The 16,338-nt window shown below is 46.7% G+C and overlaps 1 protein-coding gene across 1 annotated transcript in view; it reads left to right on the forward strand.

Annotated features, from left to right (window-relative positions):
• Positions 1-4,907: 4,907 nt before the first annotated feature.
• NECAB2 (N-terminal EF-hand calcium binding protein 2) overlaps positions 4,908-16,338 on the forward strand; it is a 29,075-nt gene continuing 17,644 nt past the window's right edge. Inside the window, exons 1-3 of the mRNA XM_010004441.1 lie at positions 4,908-4,939; positions 5,748-5,839; positions 6,654-6,762. Of these exons, the coding sequence (XP_010002743.1) occupies positions 4,908-4,939; positions 5,748-5,839; positions 6,654-6,762 (233 nt within the window). The remainder of the gene's footprint in view (positions 4,940-5,747; positions 5,840-6,653; positions 6,763-16,338) is intronic.

The following is a 16,338-nucleotide window of genomic DNA, read 5'->3' on the forward strand; positions in this document are numbered from 1 at the left end:
TGGGGGGTCAAGTGGTAGGGATCAGAGGGTGATGATGTTTCAGCCACTCCTCTCTGTACAATCACCTGTCTCATTCTGTGTTATATCTGAGAGTTCAGAAAGGAAAAGAAGTGCAGGGATGGAAGGTGCTGAGAGCACATTAATGGAGAAGGAAGACAACAGAAAGCCAGAGCTGAGCAAGGCAGATGTTTGAGTGTGTGGAGAATCAAAGCCTTTGAGAGACACAATTGGGCTTTCTGGGTCAGGAGGCTGCAAACTCTGCACAGGAATCTGCTGCTTCACTCTGGTGCCTTCTGCTTGTGCAACTCCCCGGGGGAAATGGTTTGAATGGGCAAATAAATCAGAGGTGCTAAAAAGCTCTGCTTGCTCCAAGTCAGTCAGCCATTTAATAGCCCCCAATATAAAGGAGACAGGCTGGGGCCAACTAAGGTGAAAAATAGCCCAGAGGTGGTGGCAGTTGCTCTGGAGCTAAGGTGGGGCTGCTGATGGCTGCAGCAGCTTGAAGTGGAGCTCTTCTGCTGGGGACAGTGGGGAAAGGAGGGAGAAGGTGTGTCCTCAATCTCTTTACTTATTTACCATTAATATTACATTAATATTACATGTAATACATTTCTGGGATTCATCCCAGAGGTGCCCTGTGGTCTCCTGGGTGCCAGCACAGGGACCACTAAATACCCCTGGTGTGTGTCCCTTTGGGCTGCAGCCCCCCCAGCCCCTTTCACTGCCCAGGCTGGAGCCCAAAGGTGGGCATCAAGGGTTCAGGTAGTGCCCCTTCATCTCAGCTCTTGGCCAGGAGGTTGCTCACTACAAGGTAGGTTCTTTTCCTAAATCTTTTCCCACTTGCCTGCCCTGAGCTGGACCAACGTGTTCACACACTAAGTGTCCTGGGGTCACCTGAGGTTTTCATACACTGAGCAGCAGCACCTGGAGGGGCTGACTCAGGGTTGTGCCACTACAGGTGGAAAGCAAATGTGTTGAAATCAGCAGTTGACATTCATTTTCCTTTTAAATTGCAAGAAAAGAAGTCTAATGAGTGAGAGGAAGACAGGAAGAGGTTTCCTCCTGTTTTCCATCGGAAAATGGTGGATTAAGAAAGCTTTGTGGGCTACTGGAATCTCTGGATTCCCTTCTGAATGTTTGGGTAGGGTCTGTTACAGCCTCTCTCAAGCAGCAATTGCATTGAACCAGTCCAGGCTATTTGTACCCTGGAGAAATCTGGTCCCAGCATTTCATTTGTGAAGAACTAGGAATTTCTTTGGAAGACATTCCGAAATAGCTGTGATAAATCATCCAGAGTCAAGATATTGGGTGAATGCAGAAAAAAAACAACCCCAAACCCACCATTTAAATCATCTCATTAGAGCAGGGTGAGGATTATCTGGGAAGCTGAAAAAAAAGTGAAGTCTTTACAAAAGGCAGTGGGAGAAAAATGTGCAGTATCAGTCCTGCAGGTGTCCCTGCCTGCTGGCCTACATTTGGGGTCTTATCTATAGCTGCTATTAGAAATGATTGCAAAATTACTTCTGGGAAGATAACGGGCTTGATTTGATGACAAAAGCTGAGCAGCTTGGGGAAAATTCTGGCATGTTAGTGGACACTGCTGGATGTCCAGGCTATTTCTGGTGAGAATGAGGTGCAGGTTCCTGACTACAGTGGAAATCCCCACTTTCCTCCAGGCCAAGTCCTACAAGGAAGGTTGCCAGCCATCTTCTGCTTGGCACATACACCATCCTAGACAAGAACCAGGCTTTAAGTCATCCCTCAACATCTTATGCTGACTGATGTGGTCATTTTGAAATGAAAGTCACTTTTCTCCCCTTTTTGAGGGAAATGAGGGTAGTTACCCTGGCACAGAAAGGAGCCTCAGTCCTGCTGTATCAGTGAAGGATTTTGAATATGCACCAGCTCCAGTGGTGCCATGAATGTGCTGCAGAGCAGGTAGAGTAAGACCACAAGTGACATGATGTTTTGTTTTGTGAGCTCTGTGCTTTCTGCAGTAATTCTTCAAATTCCTGAAGAAGAGCTGATCTGTGGTACTGGGGCAACTGGCCTGGTGCTGGTTGACTTCTTCAGAGATGCTCTTTCATTGGCCAAGTGCAACAAGGCCCTCCTGGGTGTGTTACCAACCCTCTCGACATCTGGGCTGGGTATGAGTTACCTTTCCAAAAAAAGAAAACCACAAAGGTAGCCATTAAATTCCTCTCACTAGAAAATTACTATAATCACAGTAATTTCCTTTTAACGAGGTGTGTTAAGTCTCATTAGCAAAGGTGTTTGTAGGGGCTCTGTTCCAGTGGCCCTGCAAGGAGCCACCAAAACATGGGCTGTGCTTCTCACTGACCTCCTGCAGCTTCACAGCTTCAGCCAGAGCTGGGGGTGAATCACCAGCTCTGAGTCCAACTAAATTCAGATGGTCCTGGAGTCACAGCGTGATGCTGGAGTCAAAGTGGGCAGGTTGTTTTCAGCTGGCTGCAGAGGAGCTGCTGATGGCTTTGGGAACAGATCCTCATCAGCACAGAGTCTAGGTAAAAATAAATGGTCTAGGAAAAAAACAACCCTCATACTGAATTCTTCTGAAGGTGGCAGATGAAATGGCTTCCTCCAGGCTTGGGGACTCTATGTGCTGTCGTTGTCCTTTCCCCAGTGTGACTTCCCCTTGCAGCTCTGGGTGTATCTGTAAGGGGAGGGTTGGATGCCCTGGGCATCCCACCAGGGCAGAAATCCCAACACAGGTCCAGCTGCCTCAACAGGGAGAACATCCAGCTTTCAAGGCAGGTTTTGCAGCTGGAAAACCTCTGTTAGAAGGGATAATTTCTGCTCTCACAGAGCAGATATCAGATATCAGGCACAGTAGTGCCTGATCTGCATCTTCCAGATCCATCACAGATCAGAGCTGAGGACTTGGAGGTAATTTTTCCTAACAGCCCAGGACTTGAAAACTCAAACCTATATCCAGCTTCATTTAAATGAATAAAGCTGCTCCTGGTGACTTCCTAAGGGGAGTGGATGAAGGATCCAGGGCAGAAGCCAGTCCATGTCCTTGCTGACTCGTGTCTCTGCACACACAGGCTCCTAGGAAAGAAGGAAAAATAAGAAATAAAAATGCAGCAATCATTTTTATTCACAGCCCACAATCCAATTTGCTTACCCCTAGCTCTGCTGGCACTCGCACACTAAGTGAGGCTTAAAGCATTTTAGAACTCATAGAGTAATAAAAATAAGTAATGAAATATATTCATAATACAGCCAGAAAATAGAGGAGCTGTCTCAACCTGATGCAATTGCAAATGGGTTTAGCAAGCTCAGGCTCACAACAGTGACATTATTTTGTAGATGTTTCAAGCTATTTGTATCCCTGAGTGAATTTCCAAAACCTCAGCCATCAGATTTCCTACATTTTGGGTGATTTATGATCTCAGTTTGATTTTTCCCCTGGCTGTGTTAGCTGTTAAGAACAGCCTGATTGTGCAAGTTAGAAGGTGTAAAAGCCACCCCTGGGCTCCTCAGATTTTCAACGTGGGGCTTTCAGATGTTCTGGTTGGTTAGTTGGAACTTTGCTAACTCTGTTTGGCCCATAATTTTCTTTGCTCTTGGCCTGTGATTGAATTATTTTGAAAAGCTACAGTAAAATGAAGATTAGTCTTTCAGGGCAGAATGATGGCAGAATAGCTGTGGCCTGGTTGTCTCTTTTCTTAGCCTATCAGTGTCAGCCAGGTGATTTCTAGTTGGTGCCACTTGTCCTTGTTGCCAGCTGAGGTGTGAACTTCAAGTACTGGGTTTAAAGGGGAGGAGGTGAAAGAAGGTTGTTCACCTGCTCATCCAGACAGAAGTCACAAAAACTGCTCTAGATCTGAAAACTGATGGAAGCTTTATTTTGTTTAGTGAGATTAGGTGTGGAATCTCAATGTTTCTGTTATCCTTCCTACCAAAAGCAGCTGCTGAGAGCTGAAGTGTCCCCAGGTGAGCTCCTACAAGGCAGGGCACAGATGAGTTCCAATGGTACCACCCCTGACTGTTCATTTGGAGAATTTGTATCTCACACCCAGGAGCTTTCAGCAAAAAAGCAGGTTTCTGGAGGTCTTACCCATTTGTTGGCAAGTGCAGACAGTCCTGCTTGCAGCCAAAGCTTTACTCTGGCTGCCCTGATAAGGCAGCATCTCCATCAGCCCTTATCACAGCACCCACCAGTGGGTAGACCTGGTGTCCGACTTGTGGTCGATTCTCCTTGCCCAGGATTTTCTACCAGTTTAATTTTAGCTGCCAGATCCCTGCCCAGTCTGCTTCCCCTTATCTCCCCAGCTCCCCAAAGGCTTCCTTGCCCTTGGCCCCAGCTTGTTTCACAATTATAGATATGCAGCTCAAGGATTATCTTGTTACTGGGGAAGACTTTTCCTTTGTGTGTTTGCAGACAAATATTCCAGCTTGTATTAAATAACCATCAGCTTTAAGCTGACTGGTACTTTATGGTGTGATTTGTTGGGGGGATGAAAGTTTCCAGCACTGGTTTTTCAAGCAAAATTTGTGTTTTTATTCAAATTTCTGCCAGGGGACAACCAGTTGTGTGGAGTCCTCTCAAGCAAAGCAACAAAGCTGCAATAAAATGCACTGTCACCTCCAACTTCTTCTTGATCTTTCACCCATCCTGTGATATTTTTGGCTGTCAAATGCCAAAAATATGTTGGTACGTTGGGGCACCTGCCTCCCTGTCCTCACCTGTGACTCCAGAGGCAGTGAGATAAGAGTCAGAGCAGGATCTTGCTGCAGATTTAAAATGACAGTGTCTCAGAGGCTGCTGCAAAAATGCAGCCTGGGCACGTGTTACTCAAAGAGTATCAAGCAAGAATAAAATGAAAGAGACAAATTGTAACATGTAAACTAGGTGAAGGAAAAAGACCTTTTTCTTAAACATGGAGAGAAACACCTTTGTGTCTTTTGGGAGGTGAGTGAGCGGTAAATTTGGCTTAAAGTACTTTACTCAAAACAGTAACTTGATTTTGCCATTTCTCTTCCCAATAAGTTGATTTACCAGACTTTCCTGGGAATTTAATTTTGCCTTCTCTCTCTGCAGAAGGACAATTTTGAGGTGAATAAGAACTGATAGAAGGTTTGTAGGAATTGTCCTTTGGGTAAAGAACTGTTTAGTTCTCATGGGATAAAAAAGTTGTTTATCCTTTTGATCTTGATGCTGGAAGACAAATATTTACTGTCAGTCAGGATTGGAAGAAACCAGACCTTGGTCTTGGCTGGGATACTGCACAGATTGGAGCACTGAGGGGAATCTTCTCATCCAGATGTGCCATATGCAGAGGGATGGTGTGGATGGGGCTCTTGCTCTGGGCACAGTCTTTTATCTGCTGGAGCTGAAAAATAATCACCACTGGGTTACCCCCAGGGGACACTGGGGAGGGGTTGCTTCAAGCAACAGAGACCTAGGGAAGTATTTCCCTCCTGCCAGATGCTTTGGTTTTCTGTAATCAGAAGCAGACAAATCTGGAGGCATCCTCTGAGCTGTGCATTGGTATTCTGCACCCTGCCTGCTGCAGAGAGCCCACATTTGGAGGGAGGGATGCAGAAAAATGACACAGGCAGCTGGGCACTCTCTGCAGTCCTTGCTGTGCACTGACGATGATTCCCTTTGCGCCCAGTGTTGCTGTGGGTTTTGTTCTCCTGCTGTGTTCCTGTGGTAATTGCCAATTAAATAAGTATCTGGGACTCAGTTTATCACGGTCTGAATTTGTCTGTGTCAGGCAAGGGAAAGTGGGTCAGCAGCAGGCAGGGCAGGTGTGCTTTGGGAGCAGCAGGCTAAATGTTTGGGGAAGAAATATCGACGTGTTGGTTGGTAAGTTGGCTCATTTAGTCCTCTAGCATCATTTCCTGAAAGAGGAGCAACAGGGTTTATAATTGATTCGATTAAATAATGAATGATACATTCTCCTACTGCAAAGTAGGCAGCATTTCCAGGCTGTGGAAAAGCATTTCCATCTTCAGGGGATATGAATGGAGAGACTCTAAATAGGATGTGAGTGGGGGTAGTTATTCCCCCCGGGTACTGCTGCACACCAGAGCAGTCTCAGCCTCTTGAATGAGAAACTTGAGATAAATTCTAGTCCTTTTGAAGTTTCTTTTGTGTCTCTCCCATTGTTTTCTTGCTGAAGTTCTTCACAGGAGCTTTCTCCAGACCTTCTCACTTCCAGCTGTGGCTTTAGAGACGTGTTGTACCTGTCCCCAGCACACAGAGAAAGGCTCCAGATTTAGGCACAAGCCTTTGTCACCTTAGCAGCAGAAGCTGATAAGAGTCCTCCTTAGGTCCCCTTCTCCATGGATTTGAGAAGTTTTTCTCTTTCCTGGTCATTGAAGTAGTCTGTAGTAAGCCTGGTATTTCAGACCAAACCCTCCACAATTTCCTACATGTCATTCAGGTTTAGGATGAAGTTTGCAGGCTTTTCCTCTTGAGGCTTGAGTCATACTTAGGATGAACAGCCCAGGTCCCACCCTGTGGCTGCTGAGCACTACTTTGCTTGAGGGCCAGCACTGCAGAAGCACTTGGAGATAATTTTGGTTCTGAATCTTTACATCTGGACATAACTCTGTTTTCAGCCCTTGTGTCCCTGGCTTTGCCTGTTCCCTAACGAGAGCTGTGTTGCTGTTTGCAGATGATGGGAAGCTGTCCCTGGAGGAGTTCCAGGCCTTTTTCTCTGATGGGACCCTCAATGAAGAAGAACTTGAGAAGCTCTTTCATACCATTGACTCGGACAACACCAAGTAAGTTCCCTGTGCTGACAACCCCCTATTTCACAGAGCCTTTGGGTCATGATGTTGGTGTGCATGGGCAGTGCTGCTCCAGAATCCCCAGAGGCTGCAGGGGAGCAACTTGCTTTGCAAAACCTCAATTTCTGCTTGGCTTGCTTCTCATCATGATGGCCACAGTGACTCAGGCCATTTTTCAGGTCATTTTCTTTAGCACAACCTGATCTTTACAGCATCTGAAGTGATGCTTAGTTTTACCCAGGAGGGCATTGAAATGGTTCCAGCTTTTCCACTCTAAAAGCTTGGCTGTGCAGTGAAATGTAACTGTGTGAGTCTCTGCAAGAACTGTCCAGCTATTTTACACACAACAGACTGTAATGATCTGGGGCTGTGTCTCTTTGTCATCTGTCTGTATCCCCTGCACTTGGGCTGTATCCCCTTCCTGCCTTGCCTCCCATCCAAAACATCTCCTGGAAAGCAGCAATTCCTCAAGCACTTAATAGAAATGAGCCCTTTCTTTTCAAGCTGGAGTCCAGTTGGGCAGAGGCCAGTCCAGGTGCTGTTGAGGATGCTTTGCCTCTGCTCTGGTCCTGGCAGCCTGGTGTGGCCATACAGACCTGGACAGGGTGGCAAGGGGATGGATCCACCAGCAGCAGTGACTTAGTTTTAGCTTTGTTTGCCACCTTGTTACTAAAACAACAACAAGATGACATGGAAGTCCTGGGAATAGAAAGTACAGGCCCTTGCAATTTGAGCTGTGGAAAGGGAAAGGGATCTGCTGCCTTATGCTTTGTGGGTCTAATTATTGAGCTGCAGGCAACGCTCCCAGATGGGCTCTCTGGGACTCGTCTGCTCACCCCTCTCCAGTCTGACATAAGTTGCAGTGTTGCCTGAGCTTATCAGTTCTTATCTGACCCCTGCAAGGATGCAGACAGCTGAGGTGTTTGGGATTCAGTGTGTAGATCCTTCTGGCCTTCTCTGGGGAGCACAGAGAATCTGCAGCTGGTGGGGAATGTCTTCTGAACTGGGCAGGGAGAAAAGGTGCCATGTCCCCACGTCCTGCAGCAGTGCTGATGGCAGGGGGGGTCTCACTGAGCAGCACCTGAGTGTGGCAGAGACTTCCCACCATCCTGCAGAGTGTTTCTTCTGCCAGGCTGGCTTGATCCAGCAGGAGCTGTTAGGGACTGATGTTTGCACAGATCTGTGCAACAGCATCTGCTGTTCTTGGCTGGAAGGAAAAGCAAGGAGTTGGTCACCCTTCCAAGTCAAATCCTTGCTTGGAATTGGCACTTGCTTATTGATTTGGCAAGCACAGGCACCTACAGCAAATTTACCAAGGTGGGGGAAGAAAATATTCCTTGTTTCCTATCTGCAAGAGCCCACTCAGTCTCCACAAAACCTGTTTCAGAGTCAGGCTTCCTTGTGCAAAAGGGCTTTTTGGCATCAGAAGAGCAGTTTGCTGGACTTGCAGCCCTTCAGGCTGTGTGTGCTCTTCACCTTGCCCTGTGCCCTGCTCTCCTGCAGCCCAGCAGTGGGGTGTGCAGGTCAGATGCTGCCTCCAGCACACCCAAGCACTAGGGCTGCAATTCCAAGTGCTGCTCCCACCCAGCAAGAGGAGCAGAGCTTTCCTTTTTCCATTTATACAGGGGAAAGCAGGAACGATAACAAGTTTATCTTTCCAAAATGCTGCTTGAATGACAATTGTTTTGCCATTTGATAGAAGCCTATTTCTTTTTAAAGCTGTTTTTTTCATGCTCCACTCTTCCTCTCTGTTCTTCTCATGTTGCCCGTCGTGTTTGTTTAGCATGCAAAACAAAGTTTGCTATCAAAGTTGCATTACAGCTAGAGTGGAAAATGAAGAAAAATGTCAGTAATTGCTGATAGCAGCCAAATTACAACATGTTGATTCAATTTCCTGGAGTATTTTTAGGAGCAGGGAGCTGCCTCACTGGAGCAGGAAAAGAAAGACACAAATGAATGTCTGTATTCTTGACTTGCTTTAGTTGGGAAGATGGTGGAAAGGAGAAGGTTGGGCAGAGAGATTTGGATGCTGAGCCTGGTGATAGATGCAGGAGTAGCTGTGTTGCATCTGTCCTGGGCATCAGTCCCCCAGCTAAACACCTCCTGTGCAACCAGGTGGGGTTAGGAGGATGCTGAGCTGAGCTGAGACACCCCAGAATAGCCAGGGGGTGTTCATGAGGCTGCTTCCTCTTGACTGCCTGGGAAGTGTCTCTAGGAGGCTGATGGTGTGGTGGGCACAGGCTCCAAACACCTGCCCTGGGCTTTTGTTACCAGGTATCTCCTTAGGAGAACCTGCTGTGAGGTCCAGCCTTGCTGGTTCTTTCACCTGGCTGCAGGAATGTGCAAAAGGTGTGAGTTTTGGCAAAATGACATTCATAAACCTGCTGGTGTTTCACAACCATGATGAAGTGGCATCTTTCTCTCCCCTGCTCCCCTGGCTCCTCCCATCCCATCCTCCCCTCCTCCCAGCCAGAGCAGGAGGCACAGCAAGGTGTTGCTAGGTGGGTTTGCATTCTTGGTTTTAGCTGCTGGTTTCAGCAGTGTTTTCTGGGGAGCTGCCTGAAGATTAATGAGGAGGTAATTATATGTTACTATTAATATCAAGGCTGCTGGAATCACACAAATTATGTGTATGATATCTAGACATACACAGTTACACATATATATATTTGGTTTAGTGGCAGAACAGCTTTGGAAAACCTTAGGCTTATGTTCACCTGTTATATTCACAGAATTATCTACACCTTTTCTTACCTTTTCTAATTATATGCATCAATTTTAAAAGGAAAAAAGTCATAACAAATGGAAAATCAAACCAGTTTTAGGATCACGAATGACCAGATTAAACTTCCTTAAGATGTTACTGTGATACTGGACAAAATTGGCTTTGTCTGACCCACAGTTCCCATCTTCTTCCAGCTCCCTGGGCCAGCACTTTTACCTGCTCTGCATCCCCTGGGAAGGAAAGGGCATCTCTCAGTCCTTGTGAAAGCAGGGGCAGGGCAGGCAGGGCTTTTGACCCAACTAATTTAGTTCCAGCAGGGGATTTTTAAAATTCTTTTTCTATCTTGTACATTTTTCACAGCTGCAGAGGACAATCCTTTGGGGAGGGATCTGCTCACTGGAGCAGCACTTCTGTGATGAGCTGTGCAGGTCCATTCACCAGGAGCCAAGAACATGGCATTAACATTCTGCTCCTCTGTCCTTTGTTATCTCTTCCCTAGGCTTAGAGCTGTTCTTTTTAATTGCTTGTTGTTGGTTTTTTTCCCCTGTCTCTAAATGAACTCTTCTCTCCAGTGGCAAACACTAGAAAAGGCTGGAGCGTGGATCTAGGATAATTAACAGGAGCAGCAGCTCTTCTCAGAAGCCCTTCACAGCTTCCCCAGGCTGTCATTTTGGCTGGTTTTGTACCAAATCCTGCCCTTCGTGGTGGCCACGCAGGGCTCAGAGGGGGGATGATGGATGGGAAAACATGAACTTTTGGTTACTGACTGTCATCCTGCTTGGAAACATGGAGCCACCTTCCTCCCAAACCTCCCAGCTGCTCCACAGGGAGTCTGTAAATCACAGACTCACTGAATTGTTTGGGTTGGAAGGGAATTTACAGATTCCAGCCTCCCTTCATGGGCAAGGACACCTCCCATGCTCAGAGCCCCATCCAGCCTGGCCTTGAACACTTCCAGGGATGGAGCTTCCACAGCTTCCCTGGGCAACCTGGGCCAGGGTCTCACCACCCTCATAGGGAAGAATTTCTTCCTAATATCTAACCCAAATCTCCCCTCTTTCAGTTATCCTGAGAGTAAAACTGGCTGGTGTGAGACCCTGTGCAGACCCCTGAAGGTTGGACCTGTGGCTGTGGAGCTTCATGTTCCACAAGGATGAGCAGCATCCAAGGGGCTGGAGGAGATGCTGGCAAGGATCTCCTGGTGAGGTTGGGGCTCCAGATTGATGCTTTTCTCCATGGAAGGAGCAAAAGGAAGGTGTCTCAGCAGCAGCCCTGCAGCTCTCTGGCTCAGTGGTCCTCTGAGTGCTGAGAACTCCTGTTTTACTGGACAAGAGCCATGTGGCATTTAGGGGGTTCAGAGATAAAGGCAAAGGGGCTGAAAATCTCTTCCTGAGTGAACAGCAAACACCTTACAAGGAAGCCTGATGTGTGCAAGCTTGTGCTCCATCTGATAACCTGGGCAGAAGTGGAGCTGGACATACTAAAGCTCCAGCTTGTGCTCCAGCTGATAACCTGGGCAGAAGTGGAGCTGGACATCCATGTTCTCCACACATCCTTCCAGCACACAACCCTGCTCCAAACCTGGACACCTTCAATACCTGTCCCCCAGACATGCCTGCTGAGATGCTTTGCCTTCCTACATCAGGTCTGGGTGTCCTCTGGTAGGAGGAGGCTTCATCTGAGAGTCCTCTGGGGGTTTAGCTTGTGCCATCTATGATTTTCTCCAGACCTCTTGAAGTTGAACAGCAACTACTTCCACTTCTTGGGCTTCCAACTTCTTGGAACAATGATGATTATGATTGAGTATTTTTTTTCCTGTTCCTGCCCCCAGCCCTTCCCGAATTCTTGCCTATTTGCATTGCAAACCTGATTGAGTGGAAGGGTGGGCTTGTCTGGCAGCTGAAGGAGATGGATCTGTCCATTGAAACCAACTTAATTTTGAGTCTTGAATGTTCTCAATTAGCTCTCTGGGAAACAAACTTCGGGTGGTGTAATCAGCTGAAGTTTTGATGAACTGATTCAAGAGACAGTTCTTGTCTCTTCTGAAAGGGACAAAATGATTGCACAAAAATTATACGTCTGGCTCCAATTTCTGGCTCTCAAGAGGGTGGGCATTTGGTGGATTTTGTTCTTTCTGTTTATGTGGAAGATGTTTTTTTGAGTCCTAGCTGGTTCTCTCCATGCAGACATGTCATCTGTGCTGTGCTTTGTGCTCTGCCTTTCATTTCAGTGCAGAAAGATTGGGTGGCAGAGCCGGGTGCTCAGCAGCTGTGTCGGTGCTGGAGCTACCAAACTTCTCAGGGTGACCAAAGAAAAGGGGCTTTTAAAACAAATCACTTGCTGGGAAGGTTGTCAGGAGGAACACGAAGCTGGAAAAACTGCCCAGCAGCTTGGCTGAACAAACATTTGAGAACATTTTTCTATTTCTAATCATATTTTCCAGGTGTTTTCCCAGGCAGCGTCTGGGCAGGGTCAGGTTGGAGCTGGGAGCAGAGGATGAGGGTCAGGGAGGGTTTATCTGTGCAAATGGAGCAGAGAAGAATCACACCAGAGGTTTTTCTAGTTGGGACTGGAGCTCTGTGGCCTTTTTATTTCAGACTGTGCAGGGCCATTCTGCATCAGAGGTTTTTATTTTTCTTTATCTAGGCAATGGAAAGATCCCAAGATCTTGCATTAAAACCAGAAAAGTGACTAAGATATTGAATTCTAACCAGCCAGTTCTGTTTGAATCAGGTAGGCATTGCAAGAGATTGTAGGTTTGTGTTTCAGCTCCAGCCTTGCAAATTGATCTGTGTGGTTTTTGTCTGGGTATGTGTGCACAGGGCAGTAAGACTGAGCAACAAACACATCCAGCTGCTGCTTGGCAGGCAGAGCACACCTTGGGGCTGCCTTGGGAGGGAGGTTTTCCAGGTATTTTTTCAGTGGCAGGAGAAGAGAATGCAAAAGAAACAAAATAAAACTGGGAAAATACAGCCAACAGAGCACAGGGATTTCTTGCTTTACTAGTCTTTTACTAGTTCCCTGCCAGTTGTGTTTTACCCCCCTGTTTGTTGCTCTGATTTCTTCCTCTCCTACGTACAACTTTGGTGATAACCAAGACACCTGCACAATCTAAAAGGAGGAGGAAGCTGATTTAATTTTAACTCATGCTCTCAATATCTTACCATTTGCCTCTGGCAATTAGCAACTCATTCAGCTGAGCTCCCAACAAGGATGTTGGTTTTTTTCCCCCTGTCTCTTTTGCAGTTCAGCCTTACAGAGATTACAAACAGGAATCAGATTAGTTCAGGCTTCCATATCAAGCAGAAATAGGCAAAATGTGGAATCTTCACTTGTCAAAAAAAAATAAGAGGCCATTTTTGGCTGATTCATACTGTTGGCAGTTTGTGCAAAAAGCAAACAAACCCTGAGAGTCTCTCTCCTCCTCCCCCAAAAATTGGTTTGAATGGTTAGCCTTGAAAATGGAGCTAAAAAGAAATAAGAAGAGGTTAAAAACATGACTCTGCACCTCAAGTGTGTATATAATAATCAGCAACTTAATCAATTTGGAAGTGCCATCTTCCTAGCTTGTAGGCTGGGATTAAACCTGCCTTCTCTTTAATGTACTTGTGGGCAGAGTGACATTTTCTAGAACAAGTCATCTATCAAAAAGAGAAGAAGTTGAGGGTTTACATGCAGTTTATTAGGGATTTGGCACATGCAGAGACTTGAAAATGTTTAGTACTGAACTAAATGTCTGTTATATTTAAGGTGATGACTGTGCTTAGAAACCAACTGTTGGGCTTTAGTAAATCACTGCTGCACTGGTATATTTTTCAGGTGATCAGTTGCACTGCAAACAGGCATTTTCTTGTGTTCTTGTCTTGTTTGGGGTTTTAATGAGCTTTTCAGGAGATTTTTCTTCTGTCAGTGAGTTGTTAGAGGTTCTGGCTACTTCTGACAAAGCAGAGACAGAAGACATTGACTATTTTTAATAGACTGAAATGGTTTAACAAGGTACAAAGAGAGAGGCAAGAGTTTAAATCACCCCAAATTTCCTTCTGTGTGCAGAACCCAACCCCCCCCCCATCATTTTAACTCCTAACAATGCAGATCCTGGGAGGCCCTATTGGGTATGAAGGAAGGGGGGAAGAAAATACCCTTTTCCCCCCAGGCATTGCAGAGGGCTGAGGTGTCCCTGAGCCTACTGCGTCCCCAGGACCTGGTGGTTTCTCTCTGTGTTTCTGCAGGCAGAGCAGGTCCATCCTGGCCTCTCTGTGAGATTGCAGCAAATCCCAAGGGGGCTTCTTAGGTGGGGAGCCTTGAAACAGAATGAGGAAAGGGGTATGTTTTATCCTGAGCATGCCAGGTTCACTGTGCTTATTTATATGGAAGGTTTCCTCATGTATATATATTTATATAGTTCATACATTCAGTTTACCTTGCAAAATGGGTGTTTTCCAGGTTATTGAGGACTCCACTGCCCTAGTGCAAAACTTTGTGCCCTCACGTTCCCAGTGAACATGATGGTTTGAAAACTGGCTCTGGGCAGTGTCTGTGTTAATGAGAACACAGGTCAGGGAGCAAGGAGCCAGAGGGAAAGCCAGATTAAAATATGAATATTAAAATGTTGATATCTTAGTATTCAGTGGGTCTGAACACCTTCTTGCTGAGCAGCATTGCTGCCATGGCTGAGCACTGTGCTCCCCCAGTGCTTGATGATGGAGCAGGTGCCAAGGGAAGAATAAACCCTTCAGTTTTCCTCTGGATAAGGCAGAACTGTTCCCTGTAGGTGTTTCAGTCTAAATCTTCTTGCTCCAGTGCTGGAGACATCCCAGTTATTTGGTGATCCATCTGCAAACATATTTCATGTTTCATAGAACATGGATTCTGGGGGAAACCTCTGTCTGGAGTGAATGGTGGCCCAGGATCAGCTCCTGCAAAGGGTCTCTCCTCCATCCTCTCTGCAGATTTAAATGCAAGGTGCTGCCAGCCCTGCTGGAAAAGCAGATCTGGTGGAAAAATACCTGCTGGGCTTTTTAAGACTGGCTGCTCACTCGATGTGTGGGTGGCACTGAATCCTGTGCAGGGCAAGTGTGTCTGCCCCAGTGTCTGCAGCTTGGGGTTATTCCCACTGGAAAACACATTTTCCATTGATTTCATGCAGGGACCTTTGGCAGGAGATGAAGAGGCAGGTGTCCACCACAGCCCTAGGTGCCAGCTCGTCAAGGCTGAAGGAATTCCAGCCAAAACTGCCACATGTGATGAGTATTTGTGTGTCAAACTCATCCCAAGCTGCAGCTGTCTGGATGCACTTCTGGCTGTGGGCAGCCTTGGCAGAGGGACCTCAGCTTCTGGAAGTCCTTTTATTTAATTCTGTATGAGTGGGGCAGGTGAAGGAGATACTTGGACAGGGTCTTGGGAAGGATTTAGCAGGCTTCTCCAGAGAGTACAAGGAAAGTTGATTAGCTCTTTAGAATCAAAGTTATTTGGCTCCCGACTGGTATTTCTCTTGCTCTGCTTGGAATAATTTCTCTCACTCTGGGGTTTATGTTGAAAAGATTCTTTGAGTTCAGAAACTAATGATCAAGAATGACCATCTGTGACCCCTTGGTAGGCATCTGGATGTCCATGTTCTGCTGTTGAGATAGCACAGCCCTGCTGCTACTGGGACTGGAAGATGTACCATCAGATGTAATCATGCTTTCCAGCTGCACACGTTGGTTTTTTAGTTCTTCCTAAATGAAAATGAGTTTTGCAGGTGGCTGACACTGGGGGATAATTTGCTTCTGTGTTTTGAAGCCCTGTAGCAAACCCAAAGCTGTGAATTGAAGATAGAAATAAGACGTAGAGCATGGTTTCAGAAAAACCTCCCTTTTCTGTGCTGGAGGAACAACTCAGCTGCTGATGCAAACCTTTCATCTGCCCAAGGGAAGGGTTATTATCTTCAGCTAAAGCCGATCAGGTGTTGAGCAGCCTTTGAGCAGCACATCCAGGCAGTTATTTGCATGAGAAATACTCTGGAAAGATGAGACTTTGATCTATCTGCAACTTCTGAATTCCCATTATGTTTTCTGATTGTACCACCCATTGTGAGAGGCTGGGACACCTTCCCTTGGCTGAATTTTGTGCTCTGCTCCTCCTTGTTATCTTTCCATTCTTCTCATAACTTTCCTGCTCCTCTGTGTAACTGAAGAGAAAGCTGGAGAAACATTCATGATAGCAAATCAGAGACCATGGGCCTGGCCTTTGGGAGACAGGGAGATGCTGGGAAAGAGGTGCTGGAAGGAAGACTCAAGGCTCTTTTGGTTGGGAGGGATCTCTGCAGGGCTCTGGTAGTGGGACTGTCAGCAGCCCTGGGCTGGGACAGCCCTGGCTTTGTCATGCTGGGCCCTGAAGACATCCTGGGGTGCCCTCTGGGTGAGCTGCACCTGCCTTGCTTCTTAAGAGCTGGAGCAAATAACCGTGGGGAGTTTCCAGAAATACATTTCTCTTTTCCTTTTTTCTTTCCTGCTGGAAAATGCTGATTCACTCCAAGTGTTGGGCTGGTCTGGATGAATGGAGCTGGAGCTTCTGACCTACTATCTAGGGGTTATTTGAGAGACCAGCTTGGTTTGAGTTTGTCATCCCAGGGCTGTTGGACCTTTCTCCAACGTGCCCTGGGTCTGGAAAAATGGCAATGTGTTTCAAAATGATCTGGATAATGTGCAAACAAGGATGTGGCAGCTTCCCAGGGATCCTCGTTAGCTTGGTTGCTCCTCAAGCTGCTTGCTCACATGTGAACATTGGCTGGGGTTTTGGGGGAGCAGTGTAATTGTTTCTGGAGTAGGCAGGAGGCTCAGCACTTGCTCTGGGCTGCCTCCTCC

The sequence above is a fragment of the Chaetura pelagica genome, unplaced genomic scaffold (assembly GCF_000747805.2).
Source record: "Chaetura pelagica isolate M959 unplaced genomic scaffold, ChaPel_1.0 scaffold449, whole genome shotgun sequence".
NCBI lineage: Eukaryota > Metazoa > Chordata > Aves > Apodiformes > Apodidae > Chaetura > Chaetura pelagica.